The 17,838-nt window shown below is 54.0% G+C and overlaps 7 protein-coding genes across 7 annotated transcripts; 2 read left to right on the plus strand and 5 right to left on the minus strand.

Moving 5' to 3' along the window:
• Positions 1 to 1,464: 1,464 nt before the first annotated feature.
• Positions 1,465 to 2,245, minus strand: EI97DRAFT_391777 (uncharacterized protein). The gene is made up of 2 exons (XM_033796250.1): positions 2,088 to 2,245; positions 1,465 to 1,981 (listed from the first exon to the last, which is right to left on the minus strand). The coding sequence occupies exons 1-2, from the start codon at positions 2,170 to 2,172 to the stop codon at positions 1,653 to 1,655; spliced, it is 414 nt and encodes a 137-aa protein (XP_033656703.1). The 5' UTR covers positions 2,173 to 2,245; the 3' UTR covers positions 1,465 to 1,652.
• Positions 2,246 to 3,151: 906 nt separating this feature from the next.
• Positions 3,152 to 4,951, minus strand: EI97DRAFT_166258 (uncharacterized protein). The gene is made up of 4 exons (XM_033793393.1): positions 4,717 to 4,951; positions 4,435 to 4,510; positions 4,071 to 4,259; positions 3,152 to 4,019 (listed from the first exon to the last, which is right to left on the minus strand). Exons 1-4 carry the CDS (start codon positions 4,746 to 4,748, stop codon positions 3,417 to 3,419), a joined length of 900 nt encoding a protein of 299 aa, XP_033656704.1. The 5' UTR covers positions 4,749 to 4,951; the 3' UTR covers positions 3,152 to 3,416.
• Positions 4,915 to 5,067, plus strand: EI97DRAFT_364180 (uncharacterized protein; the record flags this gene model as incomplete). The annotated part of the gene is made up of 1 exon (XM_033795000.1): positions 4,915 to 5,067. A coding segment is annotated over one exon (153 nt), but the record flags the coding sequence as incomplete, so codon positions are not given.
• A 1,053-nt stretch (positions 5,068 to 6,120) lies between these two features.
• On the minus strand, positions 6,121 to 8,091 carry EI97DRAFT_371101 (uncharacterized protein; the record flags this gene model as incomplete). Its single annotated transcript, XM_033795269.1, has 3 exons — positions 6,121 to 7,229; positions 7,278 to 7,852; positions 7,901 to 8,091. The coding sequence occupies 3 exons, from the start codon at positions 8,089 to 8,091 to the stop codon at positions 6,121 to 6,123; spliced, it is 1,875 nt and encodes a 624-aa protein (XP_033656706.1).
• Positions 8,092 to 8,415: 324 nt separating this feature from the next.
• Positions 8,416 to 12,331, plus strand: EI97DRAFT_411937 (uncharacterized protein). Its single transcript, XM_033796749.1, has 2 exons — positions 8,416 to 8,586; positions 8,643 to 12,331. Exon 2 carries the CDS (start codon positions 8,710 to 8,712, stop codon positions 12,100 to 12,102), a length of 3,393 nt encoding a protein of 1,130 aa, XP_033656707.1. The 5' UTR covers positions 8,416 to 8,586; positions 8,643 to 8,709; the 3' UTR covers positions 12,103 to 12,331.
• A 22-nt stretch (positions 12,332 to 12,353) lies between these two features.
• Positions 12,354 to 15,396, minus strand: EI97DRAFT_166390 (uncharacterized protein). The gene is made up of 8 exons (XM_033793395.1): positions 15,038 to 15,396; positions 14,618 to 14,982; positions 14,458 to 14,549; positions 14,328 to 14,407; positions 14,106 to 14,277; positions 13,430 to 14,057; positions 13,081 to 13,286; positions 12,354 to 13,026 (listed from the first exon to the last, which is right to left on the minus strand). Exons 1-8 carry the CDS (start codon positions 15,071 to 15,073, stop codon positions 12,647 to 12,649), a joined length of 1,959 nt encoding a protein of 652 aa, XP_033656708.1. The 5' UTR covers positions 15,074 to 15,396; the 3' UTR covers positions 12,354 to 12,646.
• Positions 15,397 to 15,720: 324 nt separating this feature from the next.
• EI97DRAFT_371121 (mitogen-activated protein kinase HOG1) lies at positions 15,721 to 17,201 on the minus strand (the record flags this gene model as incomplete). The annotated part of the gene is made up of 9 exons (XM_033795271.1): positions 15,721 to 15,801; positions 15,855 to 16,030; positions 16,082 to 16,160; positions 16,211 to 16,567; positions 16,616 to 16,715; positions 16,763 to 16,806; positions 16,859 to 16,988; positions 17,045 to 17,092; positions 17,146 to 17,201. The coding sequence occupies 9 exons, from the start codon at positions 17,199 to 17,201 to the stop codon at positions 15,721 to 15,723; spliced, it is 1,071 nt and encodes a 356-aa protein (XP_033656709.1).
• Positions 17,202 to 17,838: the final 637 nt, after the last annotated feature.

The raw sequence follows: 17,838 nt of genomic DNA on the forward strand, positions 1-17,838 counted from the left end.
ACCCAAATTACCGTGTATATGCCGAGCACTAGAGCTGGGTAGGTACATAGCGCCGATTTGATATCATCGCTGCCTTCTCCCTTACATCTTTTTCATCCTCTATAGGCACTCTAGAAACCTATAATTTCACCGTTTGTCATACAACCGGAGCTCGGGTGTTGCAGGATGCAAAAACCTAACCATATCTTTCCACTCCTGCAACCCAGATCCGCCTGTTAAAGGGACGGAGAGCAATCACATGCTTATTAGCGTCATCGATGCAATCAGGTGTGTGTTAAACGGTCGGATAGAACTAGAAGCTCTACTGCGACGAGGATCACATGCAAACTAGTCGGCGGGTAGGGATACCGGCCCCGGGGTGCTGCTATTGGACTATAACGCTGCTTCCGCTATCCTAGACAGAGCCATCTAACTACAAACGCATAAAGTCTAGTTGATAGTATTAGCTCCTCCATTTAGTATGTTAAGACGCAAGCAGATATTCTATAGCGATATATAAGCTCTCTTATCTAGCTGCCTTTACTAGTAAAAAGTGCCTTCCCTTTACCTAGGGCTGGGAGGCGTTATTAGAGAATACGATCAACCTTGGACGCCTGGTTACCCTGGTGGACAGAGCAGCGCGAACCCATACCTACGAGATATCCAGGCGTGTGTACTGCAAGGGGCTCTCCCAGTACTATTCCCTCGTGCACCATTTCATCCTTAGAAGGGATTACTAGTTGGTTAGATATGTGTCCTTCCCTTGTCTGAATCCCGCGACTGATGCCATATACGACAGGTGATTCAAGATGACATTAACCTCCAGCAGGTATCTTGAGAGGGGAAACGTAGCGTGGAATGAATGAAGGGAAAGCGACCCAGGGCCACGCTCGGAGGCTTCAGGTCTGGTGGGGATGTAGGTCGAACCTATGCAAGCTCCCTGGGGTTGTTGAGTAGTAGTCTAAAAGCAAATGATTGGATGCGCAACGCCTACCCACTATGTGTGCATGCTGAACTGAATTCTGCATAAACGGCAGACTAGTGTACATAACAGTTTTCTAGTATGAGTGACATAGTAGACTTCAGTGATGAGCTCCCTTGACTGCCAGATCAGTGAGCCGCCTCCATGATCCAACCCGAGCAACGTCAACAGCAACAGAGTCAACAGAGAGCGCGTGGTAGTACATCATCGATGAGGTTTCCCCAAATCTTCCCCAGCGGAGATTGGCGCCATTTGTGTTACTGGTTAAGCCGAGTGTTAGGTGAGGTTGGACAGAGAGGCTTGGCATAAATAAGAGCGTTGGCAGCTAGGCTTGATGACCAAATGTTTGCTGATAGTCTAACCGAATGGCATCCAAAATCATCGAATTCAACTCACAGACTCTCGGCATTTGGCGTTCAGGAGCAACGAACCCGATTGGCACCATCTCAGACGATTTGGTACACATAGCAAAGCTGTACGCACTCCGTCATGGACGTCGGAATATTGATTAAGAGCAGTGAAGCGGCAGCTTGCTCCTCAGATTGTTGATCTAAAGTACATGTTTTACAATCTGACCGGCCACTAGACTAAGGAAATGGTTGTCTTGTATGCACACACCCATCCGCAGAATTTTCCACCCTTGTGACCGACCCGAAGACCCGATGACAGAGTGCCAAAGCAGCGCACCACTCTATGCAACGTAGAGGAGCAAGAAGGACATCATGAGGGCGAAAAGACCAGTAGCCTCAGCGAAGGCGAAACCCAGAACGGCATACTGGAAGAGCTGGCCCCTGAGGGAGGGGTTGCGGGCGACACCCTGAATGAGACCACCGAAAACCGTTCCGATACCGACACCGGCACCAGCAAGACCGACAGTGGCAATACCGGCACCCTGAATCTTAGCGGCAGCGACCATGGCGGCGGCGGTCGACTCAGCAACGATGCCGCGGGACTGGACCATGTTGGCGGGCTTGAAGGCCTTGCGGAAGGCACCGTTCTGGACGAGGGCGTTGCGGGGAGCTGCCGAACAAAGTGTCAATCGAGGTTCTTAGGCAATTGCGCATCCCAATTGACACTCAATTGATCCCCAATGGGTCAATTGAGATGGATCGCTGATGGAACCTACCCTGTGTGGAGACGAAACGAGAGGCAGGCATGCCGGAGCGGGCGACCGCGCGGGCGGCGCCGAGGGTGCGAGCGATGGCAACCATTTTGATGGTGTCGGTGGAGTGGGTGGAGATGGATTTGGGGATGGAAACGAAGTGCAATGGGATGGTCGTGAGTTTGGAGGACGGGAGAGGGAAGAGAGAATTCTTCAGGAAGCGACCAAAGAAGCTCAGGGCCGCGCCTGACTAAGCAGTCACGCTAGTGCGCTCGGCCCGGTTCGCTCCTGCACGTCCATCTCCCTAGCAACACCACGCTTCCTCAGCACTCCGCTTTCAAGGGGACTCCATATCGTATGTTACAATTCTCTTTTTTTGGCAGTTGATCGTAGTTCTCTAAAGTTTTGGCATGTTGTGCCCAAGAGATGTCGTCAAATTTCTGTTCACTCTGGCACCCACAACCTGAGCGTTCGGCAGAACGGATATGCGACCAATCTTACGTCTACTTCGTAGACGTCACTGCTCATCGCTGGATCGAAGGGATCATAACCATTACAACCCATATTCAGTGCCGGTCTGGCTTGACTGCTATCTCTGAGTGGCTTTGGTCGTGACTAATATGAGATGCAATCCACCCTCATCTACTTTTTTCGAGATTCTGGCGCTTTGGGCTGCGTTTCCAGGAAGAGGTACCTTAATTCCTGTAAAACTCAATGTTGTATATCTTTTCGCTGCGACGCCCGTTTCAAGATTGCCATCGAGCCAAGTCGATATATAACGGGACCCTGTCCACACTCGCGTATCATGATGCTGCTATGTTAAATCACATCACATCACGTCGTCCTTGACTGAACGGTGGAGCTGGAGCAAGCACACGGTAACAGTTCGTATCCCATTTCACAGAGTCCGAAGACAAAGCCAAAGCCAAAGCCACTTTTTGATATCCCCGGGGACCCCATCCAATAAATCCATATGCCCGCAACAGCAGGGCATTGCTCTTTTCCGTGAAAGCCCACACGTCTGGTGCGACAAACGACTCGTTAATACTCCTTCCCAACGCTAAAGAAAGTTCATGGATAGAGAATACAGAGGCAACCTGTTTCACAGGTCGAGAAGGAAGAGAAAGTGATTCAAAACATTAAGGATGTGGGTAGTGGGGAAGTAAGAAGCTCACTGGGAGCCTCTGCGAGCGCAAAAAGAGGGCAGACGAGCGTAAATTGTAGAATGAGAGAACGAAGAGAAACAGGGGACCGGCACCTCACCGCTGACCAAAGCAGCAGTGGGACCCTTCTTGCACAGAGGCATTACATATCGTGGAACAGGTGACGGTACCGGTAGACAGAGCGCAAGCCCTACTCCCCCATGGAGCTGATGGGGGTGCCTGCACGGCTCTCATCGACGAGATCGCTAAGCCGCATCTTCTTGTGACGTGGACCCTCGGCTTCGAATTCGTCCAGTTTCCTTTTCAGGTCGGCTTCCCGTTGGCGCATCTCATCTAGTTCAGCCTTCAAGCGGCTCTCACTATTCTCCAGTTCCGAGACGCGCCCGCGGAACAGTTCGTTGATGACTTCCAGCTCGTTGACTCGGGTCTTGAGATGGGTATTTTGTGACATCAGAGCATCGTAGGCCAGGGGAGGATCAAGATGAGAGCCATTCACGGAGGATGCCGCACTAGGGGACGGTTGGCGTAGGGGGAAGGCGGAGGGTAGAGAGGGAGAATGGAAGGCATCTGGGTGCAGGGCACCATCAAACATATGCTGAGGGGCAATGTTGGACTGGTGAGCGAAGGACGGAGTTCCCGTGCGCGAAATGGGCGACTGTGAGCGTTCCGACAGTCCGGAAGAGATCTTTCCCGATGTGCGGCGGCGCTGAACAAGGCCCACGGCCAGCGAGGGGTCGGGATCGGGGTGATGAGAGGCGGGATGGGCAGCGGGGAGGCCATTGGTTTCGCCAGCCTTTGATGGTCGTCAGCAGTGCAGGTAGAGTGAGAGACGAGGGTCACATACCTTCTTACGGCTGCCTGCACCGCCGGTCTTGACACGGTTGCGGCTCTTGATGACATCGGTCTTCAGGGAGATGGGGCGGGGCCGGCCGTGGAGCTTCAGGAAGAGACCACAAGCATTGCACAGGACAGAGCCAGACTCATCGCGGCGCCACAGCGGAGTGGTGCTCGTTGCGCAGTTTTGGCAGACGGGCTGTGGAGAGAGAGTCAGCGATGCTCGAACGCTCCGAGGTCATGATGCTCTCGGTTGGTGATGCTCTCGGTTGGTGATGCAATCGATAGTCGCGATAAGGATAAGGGGAAGCAAAGGCCGGGACAACACATCGTGCCCACGGCGCACAACAACGAAGCGACGCGAAGCAACTTACAGGAGAATTGGGCTGACCGCCGGCGGTTGCGAGTGCAGCGGTGGCGTAGGTCATGCTGAGGGCTTTGGGAGGATTGCTGGAAGACGGGGTCAGCGACACGAAGCCAGAGGAAAAGCTACTGTAGAGGTGCAGGTGGGAGGTTTTGCCAAGACTCCCCACGATAAGGCCAGGGCGCGCGGGTCCATAATGGTATACCATGCGCCATATGCCATCACCATTTCCATTTCGCTGCATACCTCCTCTTTCGCGCCCGGACTGAATGAGAGAAAGGAAATTACACACCTTGCAGGCGGCGGCAGCGGTGGCGATGCCATCTTCGGTGGTGTTCCCTCGCTGGAGCCGGGTTGGGCTTCGTTCGCTTCCTGGCTCACTACGGACGCAAGTGTCGAGAGGGCAGGCAGCTGAATCGAAGCATGGCTCCCGAGCCGCTGGCGCGTGTACGAGGCAATCGTCGATGTAGAAGAAGGGCGAGAGATTTGGTGGCCGATGGACGGCAGCGGGAGCTTGTCTTCGAGTGCCGACGACGTCTTGAAGGCGGGCAGGTCGAGCACCTGTAGAATCGACGGCCTCCGAAACGAATCGAGGGCCTGGGGCCGCGGGAGGATCGAGGTTGTGAGAGCGGACGCCGTGATGGACGAGGGGATGGAGAAACGCGCGGGCGTCTCTCACACTGTCAGGGAGCGGTGGGCGCAGATATGCTGAGGCGGGGAGGAGGACACGATTAGGAATTATAGGCAAAAGATGGACTGGAAGAACAAGCACGAAAGAGCGATTGGCGGCTGTGTCTAAGGAGCGACGACGAATGCAGGCTGGAAAAGAGCGTGGTGGGCGTGTGCGTGTGGGAGAGGGAGAGGGAGCGGGTGGAATTGAAGGCGGAATCTATCAGATAGATGGAGAGGGATAAGCAGCAACCTGCAGGTACGCCGTACACGGCCCGCATTGGGTTAAAGGGGCGGCCAGGGATGGATGCATGTTCATCGATTAGATCGATGGCACGCGGCACCAGCAATACATAATCATCCATCTGCGTGTGCTAATTTGGGCTGGCCAGGTCCCTTCTCTGCTTTGAGTACATAGTCTGACGCTAGGTACACAGTAAATATGTACAGGAATTGAAAGCCCGAAACCGCTCCCCCCAAAAACCGTTCCGCTACCCGCCCGCTCTTCCCGGCAGGGCTGAGTCCAGTTCGCGTCCGAGTTCACGTCTGATGAGATTGATGAGATGGAAGCACTTCACCCGCTGTCCAATAATAATCTCGTAGTCCCCGTCGAACCACAACCGCCAGCGCGTACCGTAGATCTGATAATAGATGCTCCTCCAGCTTGCCCTTGTTCAGGGGTGCTGACATAACCCTGGGCGCTAACCCCAGAAGCGGCCCAGCATTCCAGCAGACTACTACTTGTATGTACTTGTACAGTGCTTGCTCTGCGGTTGAGACAGTTATGGCGGCGCCTCTAGCGAATGACATTGGTGGCCCCAACAGGAACCAGAACCGCCGATGCACATCTATGTCCTTGTTCGTTATTTATGGCATGAATTAGCCGCTGAACCACCTCCTTCCGGATGCCGCCCAGCCTCAACATGAACCCTTGGTAGCGACATGGTCTCAATGCCTCAATGCCTCACTCCCTCTCCTCCTCCCATCCTCTCTCGCCATCGCACAATTGCTGCCCTGCCGCCCCTCTCTAACGGCCGAATCCGAACCAGCCTTTCTTCGCTGGCTTCTGTTCAACCACCCTTTCCGGTTCCTCTTCTCCCTTCTCCTCCTCGGGCTCGACCGCTGATGCTGCCCGTCCAGGATACTCAATGTAGTTGAAAGCCACGTCAAAGAAGAGAGGCTTCACCGGGACTGGCTTCAGCCTCGGAGGCCACGTAACCAGGTTGTTCAGATCCACGGTACCCGAAGCTGGGTAATCGTTGACTCTCTCCACCACCGGTACGGCATCAGCTTTGTGCTCTTTCTCTCGCACCTCCGATCCACCTGAGAGCTGTGACAGGGCCACCAGTCCTCTGTAGTGGGTAGTCAGACCTTCCAACGTCTTATTCAACCTCTGCGCCTGTTCCTCCGAGACGGAAAGTCTGCGGACGCTACCCGTCGAGGATGGGGCCGATTTGGGTGCCGACAAAGCCTGGGAGGAAAGCGAGAATGCTCGGTGCGCCAGAGCCAGGGCCTCTCTAGGAGACGAGAGAAACGCGTGCGAACGTGAGAGATTCAGGCACTTCAGAGCTTGGAAATAGGCGCGTTGACCGTCCAACTCCGCCATGAATCCACCATCTCGGACCGCGCCGCGCAGCTCCTTGATAGAATCAATGCTCTGGAGAATGGCGTCATACAGTGCAACTCGTTCTCTAACCCTCGCAAGCTTCCGCCCCGTCGGCTCTTCCCGCTCCGCCCACTCTTTGCCATCCCCACGCGGCCGGCGGGGCTTCTGGGTTGAGGAAGGAGCCAAAGTGAGCCCATCATCAGACCCGATAAGTACCCTGTTGCGTCCGACTCTCCACGAGATGAGGTCGTAGTTAACCGCGAGGCTGGTTACGCGAAGATCTTGCATCCGGGCGTCGCCCTCGTTCACCCCTTCCTTTTCGAGCTCCTCGATAGCTTGTCGGGTAGCATCAGCTGCATCCTGACTAGCAAGGAGCACGTTGTCATATGCGGCCGCACGTTCTTTTACCGAGCTCAAGGATGCCAAAGCCGCTGCCAGCTGAGTGGATTCCGTTTCCACTGAGACCAAAGCTTGACCTACTGCCGCGTCTACAATGTTTGCCGTTCGGCCGCGCCACGAAATCGTAGTCCCTTCCCATGTCAGATGCGAACCACATACGCTATGAGATAGTCACATACCAGAGGCGCTAGGTTCGTCTTCTCGGAAAGCTCCGGCATCGAGCTTTTCCACTGCTTGGACGAGGCCTTCGTCATCTTTTGGGAAAAACTTTTGCGAGACAGCCGGCACTCCCACTGTCCGTGGTATACGGTGTTGATACGCGGCGTATCGGATGCTTGGGTCTATCGAGGAAACCAAAAACTCCTTGAAAAGCTCCTTTTTTGTTGATTTAAAGAGCGCGTTGTAAATGACCCGAGCTGCCGAGTACTCGGTTAAACATGCCCGCCAGCGATCTGAAGATTTGCCCTCTCTTATTCCTTCAGCCTCTTTCTCGAACGCTCCAGCTCCGGCCAGTGAATATGCGTAGGCCTGCGCCTCCAACAGGTCCATATCTGTCGCGCGACTTGTAGTCTGGTCAGAGAGTATCTCCACTATGCCTTTGGCAAGCTGCGCCGCCTTATGCAGCCTTGATATGATATGCCTTCTTGTGGAGCCCGTTATGTTCTTGTCGGCGTTGTCCTTTGAATGTGCCGCCTTCATATCCATAGCATGGGCCCAAGCACGTTCAGACGTGAGTAGGAGAAGGTGGAGAAACCTGCAAGCGTTAGCGCATAGAATGGCCGACAAGACAACTATGACATACTCAATGTTACTGGCAATGTCCTCGGCGGTCACTGGTACTTTTTTGTCAAACTTCGCATTTTTAGGTGTTGCGCGCCCTAGTTTCTTTCGTACAGTGCGCAACCGTCGCGAGAGCTGCGCTCGATAAGTGTCATGTCCGCCGACAAGAAATGCCGCATCCCGGTGTTCGACGATGAATTTAGTGATGTCCATATTTGAATCTCTTCTGGAGTTGGGTTAGGATGGAAAGCAGCGCGACAGGCCTCTGAAGGCACTCAGACCATTCGAAGCTCAGAACCGCAAAGGGCGATGGTCCGAGGCTCAATGTAGTGATTGAGCTGCCAAAAGAGCTCACGGCCGCCTTACTCAGGATCCAGTTTGACCGCAGAGAAGCATCCACGTCGAGCTCTGGCACCCAAGGCGAGCTCTTTTGGGCTGCGGGGGAATGGTGGGGACCAGGGGGTTGGCGCAACGGCAGAACAATCGTCCGAGACGACATCTCGTGATCTCGCGCTTGAAAAAGTTGAAAGACGTCAACGCAGCGTTCCGAAGGTCGAACAGCTCATACAGTTGTCCTCCAGCCTCCTTCGTTCTTTTCTGTTTGCCTTGTGCCCTTCCTCACTGGATTACCTTGTTGCCCGAAGCTGTTTCGGCGTCTTACATCTCTCATAGACTTGTCCCTGAGGAGCTCAGGAGGCATGCAAAATTGTAGACTCCATTCCCGGCCATCGCATCAGCGTCACTCCAGTTAACCTTTAATACAGCTCGACGGATTTCATTGGGCGCTCGGTAATCAGCGGCGGCGAACAGCGCGCTCCGGACACGCGGGTAATGCTGGAGCGGGCTTCGACATGTCTCGAAACCGGAGGGCGACACCTTTTGCGAACACCGAAATCATGTTTGCGCAATCGCCGAGCGTTGCACTCGACGTTCTGGCGCCACGGCGGCAGCGACTTAAGCCTGCCTGTCTGGTGGGCGTCCGTCGGTCCCAACGATCGAACCGACGGTGACATTGACTCTACCTCGGGTCCGGCTCTGTCGACTGAGTCACGGAAGCAGGAGACTCAACTGCTCGACTTTCTGTATCCTGAAAAGACTCTTGCCTTGTTGCAGCGGATTTCAAAATACAACAACGATGCGGTTGAGACTCGCCGGAAGCAACAGCTCAATGGGTTCGGCATCCGGCACTTCTCCACTAGTCCTTGGATGGCCCATCAATTGACTCGGAAAACCACAGAGATTGATGGAAAGGCCTTGCAGAGAGAACTGGAGGAGAGGTTGAGAGAGGAAACCCCTCCGAAAGCGCTGCAGGCCCTGCTGGATTCATCCCAGGAGCCTAAGGCGGAACTGGCATGGAACATGTATCTCTCTGTCCCGGAACCCGAGCGCAGTACGGAACTCAGAGTTCATCTTCTTGAATATCTTATGCGAGGTAAATTCACGGATCCAAACGGTGTGCTCGATGTGTTTAACGCACTTCCGCGCTCTGCTCGTAGAGCCTCCTCATTCAGAGCCGCGATATCCGCCCATCTTACCCTAGGTATGGTTGGATCGGCTGTACAGCTCCTTGAAGAAGCAGCTTCAACGGATATCGGCTCCGACATTGACATCGGCACGGACATGGTTCTCGGTTCCGCCGTGCAAGACAATCAGTGGGATCTCGGCATACGTGTTCTCAAGAGCTTCATGTCTCTTGCCTCTCGCAACCATTTCGATCTCTCTGGACTTTATTCTGACCCCAAACGACAGAAGTCGGAGTTCAACGTGGTTTGGGGCCGGGTTGCGCAACTTCCGTATTTGCGCGGTCACATGGACAACTTTCTTGTGCACCTCCAGACATTCAGCCACGAGCTGCAATCGACCGAAGGGAATCGAGAAGTCCTACGACATTTCGTAATGGGCATGGGCGTTGAGACCACAGATCAAGTCCTCAATGCTCGGCCTGTAGACGAAGATGCAATCGGCGAGTTTCTTCTAACTCTCTTTCGGAGATTGCGCACGTTGGGCCATTCCAATGCGGGCTTGTACGAATATGTCATTCGACGGATGTTGCAAATTCCGAGATACCGGGTGTATTCCAATCAACGCAAGAGTTATCTTACCATCTACCGTATGTATCGGGACGAGTGTGAGGCAGGCTCGATGCTCTCAGCGCGGCCGTCAAAGGAGCTGTTGCGAGAGATGCTCGTCCAAGTTGGCAAGCACCGTAGCAGCAAATACCTCACGAAGATCGTGGGCGATTTTCGCTTGTTCTACCCTGGCAAGAGTCTGCCCTACAAGATGCTCAGATATGTTCTGGATTATTATGCCGGACTCGGGAAAGTGGATGAAGTCCACAAGTACTTCGATGAGTTCTACAAGGCCTACCGACCTCAAGTCGATGTGGCAATTTTGACAGCACTCCCATACGCCTATGCAAGACGAGTCGACATTGAAGGAACTGAGAAGCAGTTCGCAAGAATTTCCCAAGAGTTTGGAATGACACCCGACATCGTTGCGTGGAACGTATTGCTCCATGCCTATACTAGGGCAGATAACCTAGATGGGGCTTTGGTGTGCTTCAATAGGATCCTTGAATCTGGTACGGTTCCCAACGTGAGGACATTCGGCCCTCTATTGGATCTGTGTGCCGCAAGAGGAGACATAGAGGCTTACGATGCCCTCTACGCTAGAGCAGAACAACTTAATGTGCCTATTCGGGCCGACGTCAGAGCAAGGGCAGGTTTCGTCCAAGCCCTCCTGAACTTCGATGATCCAGAGGGTGCAGAAGCGACTGCTCAGTCGATGTTGAGGCATCAGCAGTCGGGATTGCTCCAAGGCAGTCTTACCCATACTTGGAACATGTTGATTCAGTATTACGCCTTGAAAGGGGATTTGGAAAATACCCGACGTCTATACAGGGAGATGCTTGAAATGAAGATTCCCCTGGACGAGTGGACTTACGCGTCGCTAATGCGAGCCCTGATCGAGGTCAAGCAAACCAATGCGGCCTACAAGATTTTGCGGGTTACGATGCCGAACAATAACATACAAGTCCATGCATTCCACTACGCGCTTGTCATCATCGGGTTCCTCCACGAGCGACAGTATAAGCATGCTCTGCATGCAAATAAACGGATGAAAGATCGCAACGTGCCGCAAACCGCGGCATCACGCATGGCCTCTCTCCAAGCCACTGCCATAGCAGAGCTTCACGCGCTCAAGAAGGCCAGAGATCCAGATCCGCGCCGGCGGCTAGCGGAGGTAGAAAAGGAGATGCGGGAAATCCTGCTTTCCGACTATCAGGCCGACGTCGCTTTGCGGGAGCCGAGTCACGCTCGTCTCATTGACGCAAGGCACCATAGCGCGCCTGAGGGGTACTTTGGGTTTTTGATTCTGCTCTATGGTGCACGGGGGGCGTACGACATTTGCAAGGAGTTATTCCAAGCCGCGTCTATAGCGCGTCCCGTGGCGGCCAACTACGAAGCTCCCATTACTCTACTCACTGCTATCATGGACGCCCATCTGAGAGCGAAAGAGTATGACGAGGTGGACAAGTGCTGGAAGCTGGCTCGGTCGCAGGCCGACAAACTCGTCAAAACCTTGCAACAAATCATGGATCCTCCCACTCCCAAACCCACGAACGACTCTCTCCTCGACCCCGAGATTGAAAAGCAGGCGGCGAACTCGACGATAGCCAGAAACCGCCGCCAGGTGCTCATCCTCGCCATGCGCCTCTACATCCGCAGCCTGCTCCAACGCCCAGACGAAGACGGCCAATTCCTCACCCAAGCGCAGCGCACCATCAAAGACCTCCTCACCAGTGGCTTCGCCATCGACAACATTGCCTGGAACGAATTCATCCAGGAGCTCTGCAGCCGCGGTCGCCTCATCGACGCCTTCACCGCCTTTGAAACATACCTCATGCCCGAGTTCCCCGGCTGGCGCAACCTCAGCCCCGTCTACATTCGCAAGGACCAACCGGGCCACAAGTGGATGGAGCTGCGGCATACCGACGTGAAGAAGCAGTCCATGTTCCCGCGGTACAAGACGCTGGTGGTCCTGGCGCGGGCGTACGCGGGCGTCAGAGAGCAGGAGGCGAATGGGATAGGGTACGATCCTGAGATGGGCGGGTGGACGAGGGAGATTCTGGAGAAGTTGGCGCCCATGACGGTGGATGCGATTGTGACGATGCCGCGGACGGGGGATGTGCTGCAGAGGCAGTATCTGGCGGGGTTGTTGTAGGGATCTTGATGTTGGTGTTTTTGGTTTGTAGGTATGTGTCTTGTGTTATGTATATATATATGCAGGTGCCCTTTTGTCACGGGAGGCTTCTTGCTCTTATGGAAGATGTTGTAGGATAGGTATACTATGTACGGCCTGGGGAACGTACTGTATACGCACCATGTACGCTCATTGCATGAGGGAGTGGAAAGGTACTTCGTATCGGCAAGCTCTGAATGATTCAAATATGAGTGCATTGCTCCTTACATCTTACGGGAAACGTGCATTTCTCTCGAGTTGTTTTGAAGTCATCCCAAGTCTTGTTAATTACAGTTCATTACACATCTGGCGATACTGTGGAATGTCTCATGATGAACGAGCAGCAACAAGGTTTCCTCCCAGTGAATCCATTCCTGCGCATATGCTACGCAGTCCGAGTCCAGCTCAAGATGCAGGCTCACCCACGGCTATGCTACCACTCATAGTTTGACAAATCCATCATATGACCGACTCCTCGCCAAACGGATTCACCAGATACAACAGCATCGCCCAGATATTGTATCTATCATGTTGGCTCCGCCTCCTTGACACCTTCCTTCGTTTTATTTTCCTCCTTATCCGCGTCGAAGAACACGGATTCCCTCAGCGGCGCCGTACCCCCTCCGTTACTTTCAAGGTCCGCAGGTGCGGTCCTGGCATTGCTAATAGCAACAAAGCCATCTATTTCTCTATCCTGCTTGAAATCTTCCGCTCTCTTAATGTCGGAAGGTGTAGGCGAGGTCGGAGGTGGGGAACTTAAAGGCGTCGTTGTGGCACTTCTCGATGCAGCCCAACCTTTCTTCTTTTCATTGGCCCAGGCGCTCCAGGAGGAGAGATAGGCTGTCGCGCGCGTGCTGGCAGCATGGAGATTTGCTTGCGCTTGGGAGAAATCTGGTGCTTTGGGGACTGCAATTATGTTAGCGGGTGCTCACCGGAACGACCGTCATGAGAAAATCTTACACTTCGACGACAACTTCTCCCCGCTTGTCGGACTCTGCCCTTCCCCACTCTCCCGCCTTGCCCTCTGCGCTTCACGTATCGCCTCCATCTCGGCCCACAGGTTATTAAACGCGCTGCTGACCTTCTTCTGCCCAACAGCGAGCTGCTTGCCAATCGCCTCGCGCGACTTCTCGAGCCGTTCGTCCAGGTGCATTTCCGCTACTTGCCTAAGCGCCACGCTATGATCAGCACACAGACGCTCAAGGTGACAATCTGGAATGTGGAATTCGACAACAGACTGAGATGCTTAGTGAACAACTGGGAAAGATGGGGTTCGAAGAGCAACACCGCCGGGGGGGTGGTTACGTACTGTGCTAGTCGGCGTTGGACGTCTTCGATCGTCAATCCGCCTGAGCAAGGGTGCTTGGGGTCTACAATATCGAAGAGGTGCGAGTCGGTGAACTTGTTCCAGATGCGGAAGTTCTCCGTCGCCATCCAAGCTTCGATCCAGTCGTTTGAGAAGTCGCTAGCAGGGTCTCCTTCCACGTCTGGAATAAGATTCTCCTTGTCCTTGTTCTTTTCCAGGTAGAGCTTGCATTTGACGGAGCTGAGCAGAGCCAAGAGGTACTCTTCAAACTGCATGCGGATGAATTCTTCACTGCCGGCATAGCCATGGTCCTTGGGTCGGCTCGGGTTCGATTCATCCCAGGTATCATATACAGTCTGGGTGAGGAAATCTATCCATCGGCGATCCGGAGTAGAGAGTATTAGTGCATTGCGAAGGGAGGTGGAGCTAATATTGAGGGTGTGATCGTCGAGGTTGATCAGGATGTCGCTGTAACGGTCCTTCTGTTGAAGGAGAAGTGAGTTGGTAGAGCCGACTATGTATGATTTGGTTCCGTGGTCCGCGAGCATGTCCAGCTGCTGCAAAGGGGTGTAGGGTCCAAACAGTGCACCTCTCCCGAAGAGTTGCAGTGGCATGCCCATGTATGCGAGCACTGGGGTTCATCAGGACATATACTTGATGAGGGTCTAGTTCTACTCACATGATGCGCGTTCGGATGTGCGGAGCGAGGTAGGCATTACGAGCTTCTCTTCATAAGAGTTGAACTTGGGGTCAGCAGCATCTTGAAGGTGGCGAATAAGGCCGGGTATCAGAGAAATAAGTGCAAATTGCATCATGCATAGACGCTCGCAATGCGAGCCGAAGAAGAGCATCTGCAAGTATCAGCAAGCTATGTGGTTGAATGAAGTAAGTCTTGGTGTACCTTTGGTTGAAGCAATGCGCATTTGAATAGAACGAGCGTCTGCCATTTGAACTCATGTATCAGCTCGCGCAGAGATATCCCTGCTTACGGTCAGACAGCTGAATGTAGGGTCCATTGTGTCGACGCATACCAAAGTAGTGATCCATCTCCCCCTCCTGGTTCTTGAGCAAGGTGGGCAAGCTCTCGTGGAACCTCTGGAGAATTTCAATATCTGTAAAGTCCCTGCCTGTTTGTCAGAGCTCAGTTCAACGGACATAGCGCTGTTGTGTATCTTCCATGGTCTCTCGTACCTCTGTGCGAACCAAGCGGCCGTAACCGCGCCCAGCTGCGCCTTGATAGCACCAAAATGCTGGGGACTATCACTTATCACCACTACCGCCTTCTGCACAGTACTCCGCGTGACTTCGGCGGGCCGGTTTGTCAAAGCATTCGAGTCCAACTGCCGTGTGCACGATATGCCGAACAAGCTCGTCGCAGGAGTGGTCGCGGTAGCCTCGCGCCGCAGCGTGAAGTAGGAATAGTCCTCGGTCGAGCTATGGGCGCCATCGGTGAGACTCATGAATGGAAGCAGCGGCCACTCGTTTTCCACAGCGGGATCAGTATTCTTGTCGGCGCCGAGCCATCTCTCGACCTCGGGGCCTCTCGCATGATGGAACTGCGCGAAGTACTCGGTTCAGCATGCCACTTGCGAAGGAGGAGGGGAAGCTTACGTCTACAACGCACACCAGAGGGGCAAATGGCGCCATTGTAGCGGGATGATCTAGTGCTATCGAGGACGAAATATGGGTCGTGGAGCGTCCATAATCTTGGATTGAGCTTGGGATTCTCTTGATGTTGGTTCGTGCTGTGGTTCGGCGTCGTTGGTGGTCAACCTCAGCCCTGCCAAGGCCGGCGGAACCCAATGCTCACACATCACATCGATGGTGGGGCAGAAGCTAGAGTGGAAACTCAGGGCCAACTGTCTGTCTGATAGAAGCACAAAATCCGACACAGAGCAGACCAATACCTAGAAGGCGCCGGAAAACTTGACACAATTAGTATTCTACTTGTGGTGAAGAAACGTCAGCAAGCAGATTATGCAAGCTTGGGAATCCCCTTGGTGCCCTGGTCTTGACCAAAGGAAAAGATGGCCCAATGCACACGTCGACCCAGGCATCATGTATATATCCCACCCACTTCCATATGAACCAAGCCCTTGCCACACCTTTGCATTTCAGCACCGCATATGGGAATCCTCGTCCTCCGATTCTTGAAAATAGCAACAATGACAATGGAAGGACATCCGCCGACTCTGCACCAAAAAGGGGTAATCCGGCCCAACCCACCGCTCCCCAAGTGCCAGCCACAGTGATATCAGTGTACATAATGTCCATGCTCAGGGTTCGATTCTATCCTATGAGCCACCGTTCTCTTCGGCCTCCGGCGGCGCTGCGTCCACGTTATGGTAGTCGAGTATCTCCGAGTACATCATAATCTTACAACAAGTTAGCACAAGGATAAAGGCCTAGGAACAATCATGAAGCGCACCTTCCAGGAATCGACAGGGAGATCTGCATCGTTGAACGACCAGTCAAACTTGGTTTCTGCGACAGGCTCGTCGGTCGGGTCATGATATGGGGCGAGGTACTCGTGGGCAAGCGCCTCTTCCGCTCGTACGCGCTTCTTGGGGTCAAAGACCAGCATCTTCTCCAGGAGGTCGATGGCTGCTTCTGGTCAGCATCTTCGTCTCCATGATTCGAAATGATATGGCATACCAGCCGGCTCTGCGTTGGTGAACTTGTTGGCCAAAGGCTGTCGCTCGCGCTTGGGCAAAGATTGGACGAATCGTAACGTCTAGCGTTGTGTCAGCAAGCACTCGGATACACAAGCAGCCGGTTTCTTACGTTCTCGCTGCAGATGGTCTGGATGACATCGTCAGGAGGGGTACCCAGGAGCTCCGTGATGATGGAGAATTGGTTGACATGGTCCTTTCCGGGGAAGAGCGGCTTGCCCTCCAGCATCTCTGCAAAGATGCAGCCTGCACTCCAGATATCCACTTCGACATCATACTTCTGCCAGGTGAGCATGATCTCGGGCGCCCTGTAGTACCTCGTCGAGACGTAGCCCGTCATCTGGGGATCCTGTATGCGCGCCAGTCCAAAATCACAGATCTTCAAATCGCAGTTCTCGTTGACGAGAATGTTGCTAGGCTTCAGGTCGCGATGTACGACACCGGCCGAGTGGACATATTTCAGTCCGCGCTTCTCATCGTCAGTTGCCATATCAAGGATAATTGGTCATTTACGAACCAGGATCTGATAAAGAAAGTATTGGATGAACTGCTTCTCCAGCGGGCGCGACGTGAGCAGGCGGTGGAGATCGGTTCCAAGGAGTTCAGTGACGAAGTAGCTAACAGAGTTAGACTGGATGTTCGAGGGGCAGATTCGGCGACTGACATGTCCTCGAGCGGAGAAATGAAGATATCGCTCAGGCTGATGACCTTTTTGTTGTCGATCAGCAGTGAATCAGCTTATGATGGCTAGAAGACTCACATTCTCATGCTTCAAGTGTTTGAGCAGCTTCAGCTCCCGGTATGTGCGCTTGGACAGCACGGGAGTACTGAAAGGCTTCATGATCTTCTTGATAGCCACGGCCTGGCCTGTGAGCTGGTCCTTTGCCGAGCTAGAGGCACGGTTAGACCTGACAATGATGAGTGGTACCGTGAGAGAAAAACATACCAAACAAGCCCGAATGCGCCCATCCCCACAGGCTGCAGGTCGGTGTACCTTTTGCAGAGTCAGTCGGCATCGCCTTGAAGTCTGAGTTTGATCATTCACACCTGCTCGTAATCTCAAAGGTCGTCCCGAAAATCTGGGCACGCACGAATTCGGCCATGGTGGAATAGCGGATGTAGTGAGGGAGAGGAAGATGGCGATTCGAAGTCTGTTTAGGATGTCGTTTGGGGGAGGGGTTCGGCGACGGGTCTGGGTTTTAGCTGACGGCGAGGAACACGGCAGGGCAGGGAGTCGGGTCGCGGGAAATGAAGGACTGGTACTACAGTGCAGACGGCAGTGGGCAACGAGGCAGACGTGACAAGGTAAGGGTATCGAGTTGGGCGAGCGGCGTGCTGAAGGCGAGAGAAAAAGACGGTTGCAGGTAGCAGCGACGGCGATGCAAGCTTGACGATGGTGTTTGGGCCGAGAGACTGCGGGTGGTGGGGGTGCCGATCACTGCTCAGGTAGGTACTGAGAGCAGCAGACAGAGGTGGTGGGTTCGGAGGGAGGAGAGTACTGTGTAGATGGGACGGGGCGAGGGGGATACGGTGGAGATGGAGGGATGGATGGAGGGATGGAGGAGAGGCGAGGGGCTCCGGGCTGGCGTTTCTCCCGGTCAAGTCGACTTGGTTTGCCAGTTTTGCCAGATCGGACGACGACCAACAACTTGGAAGACTGCACACAGCGCCGCGGAGGCGGGGTCCGTGCGGCTCGACGACCACGTTGACGTCATAGCCACTTCCCGCCTACCACAGTAC

The sequence above is a fragment of the Westerdykella ornata genome (assembly GCF_010094085.1).
Source record: "Westerdykella ornata strain CBS 379.55 unplaced genomic scaffold EI97scaffold_3, whole genome shotgun sequence".
In the NCBI taxonomy this organism is placed as follows: domain Eukaryota; kingdom Fungi; phylum Ascomycota; class Dothideomycetes; order Pleosporales; family Sporormiaceae; genus Westerdykella; species Westerdykella ornata.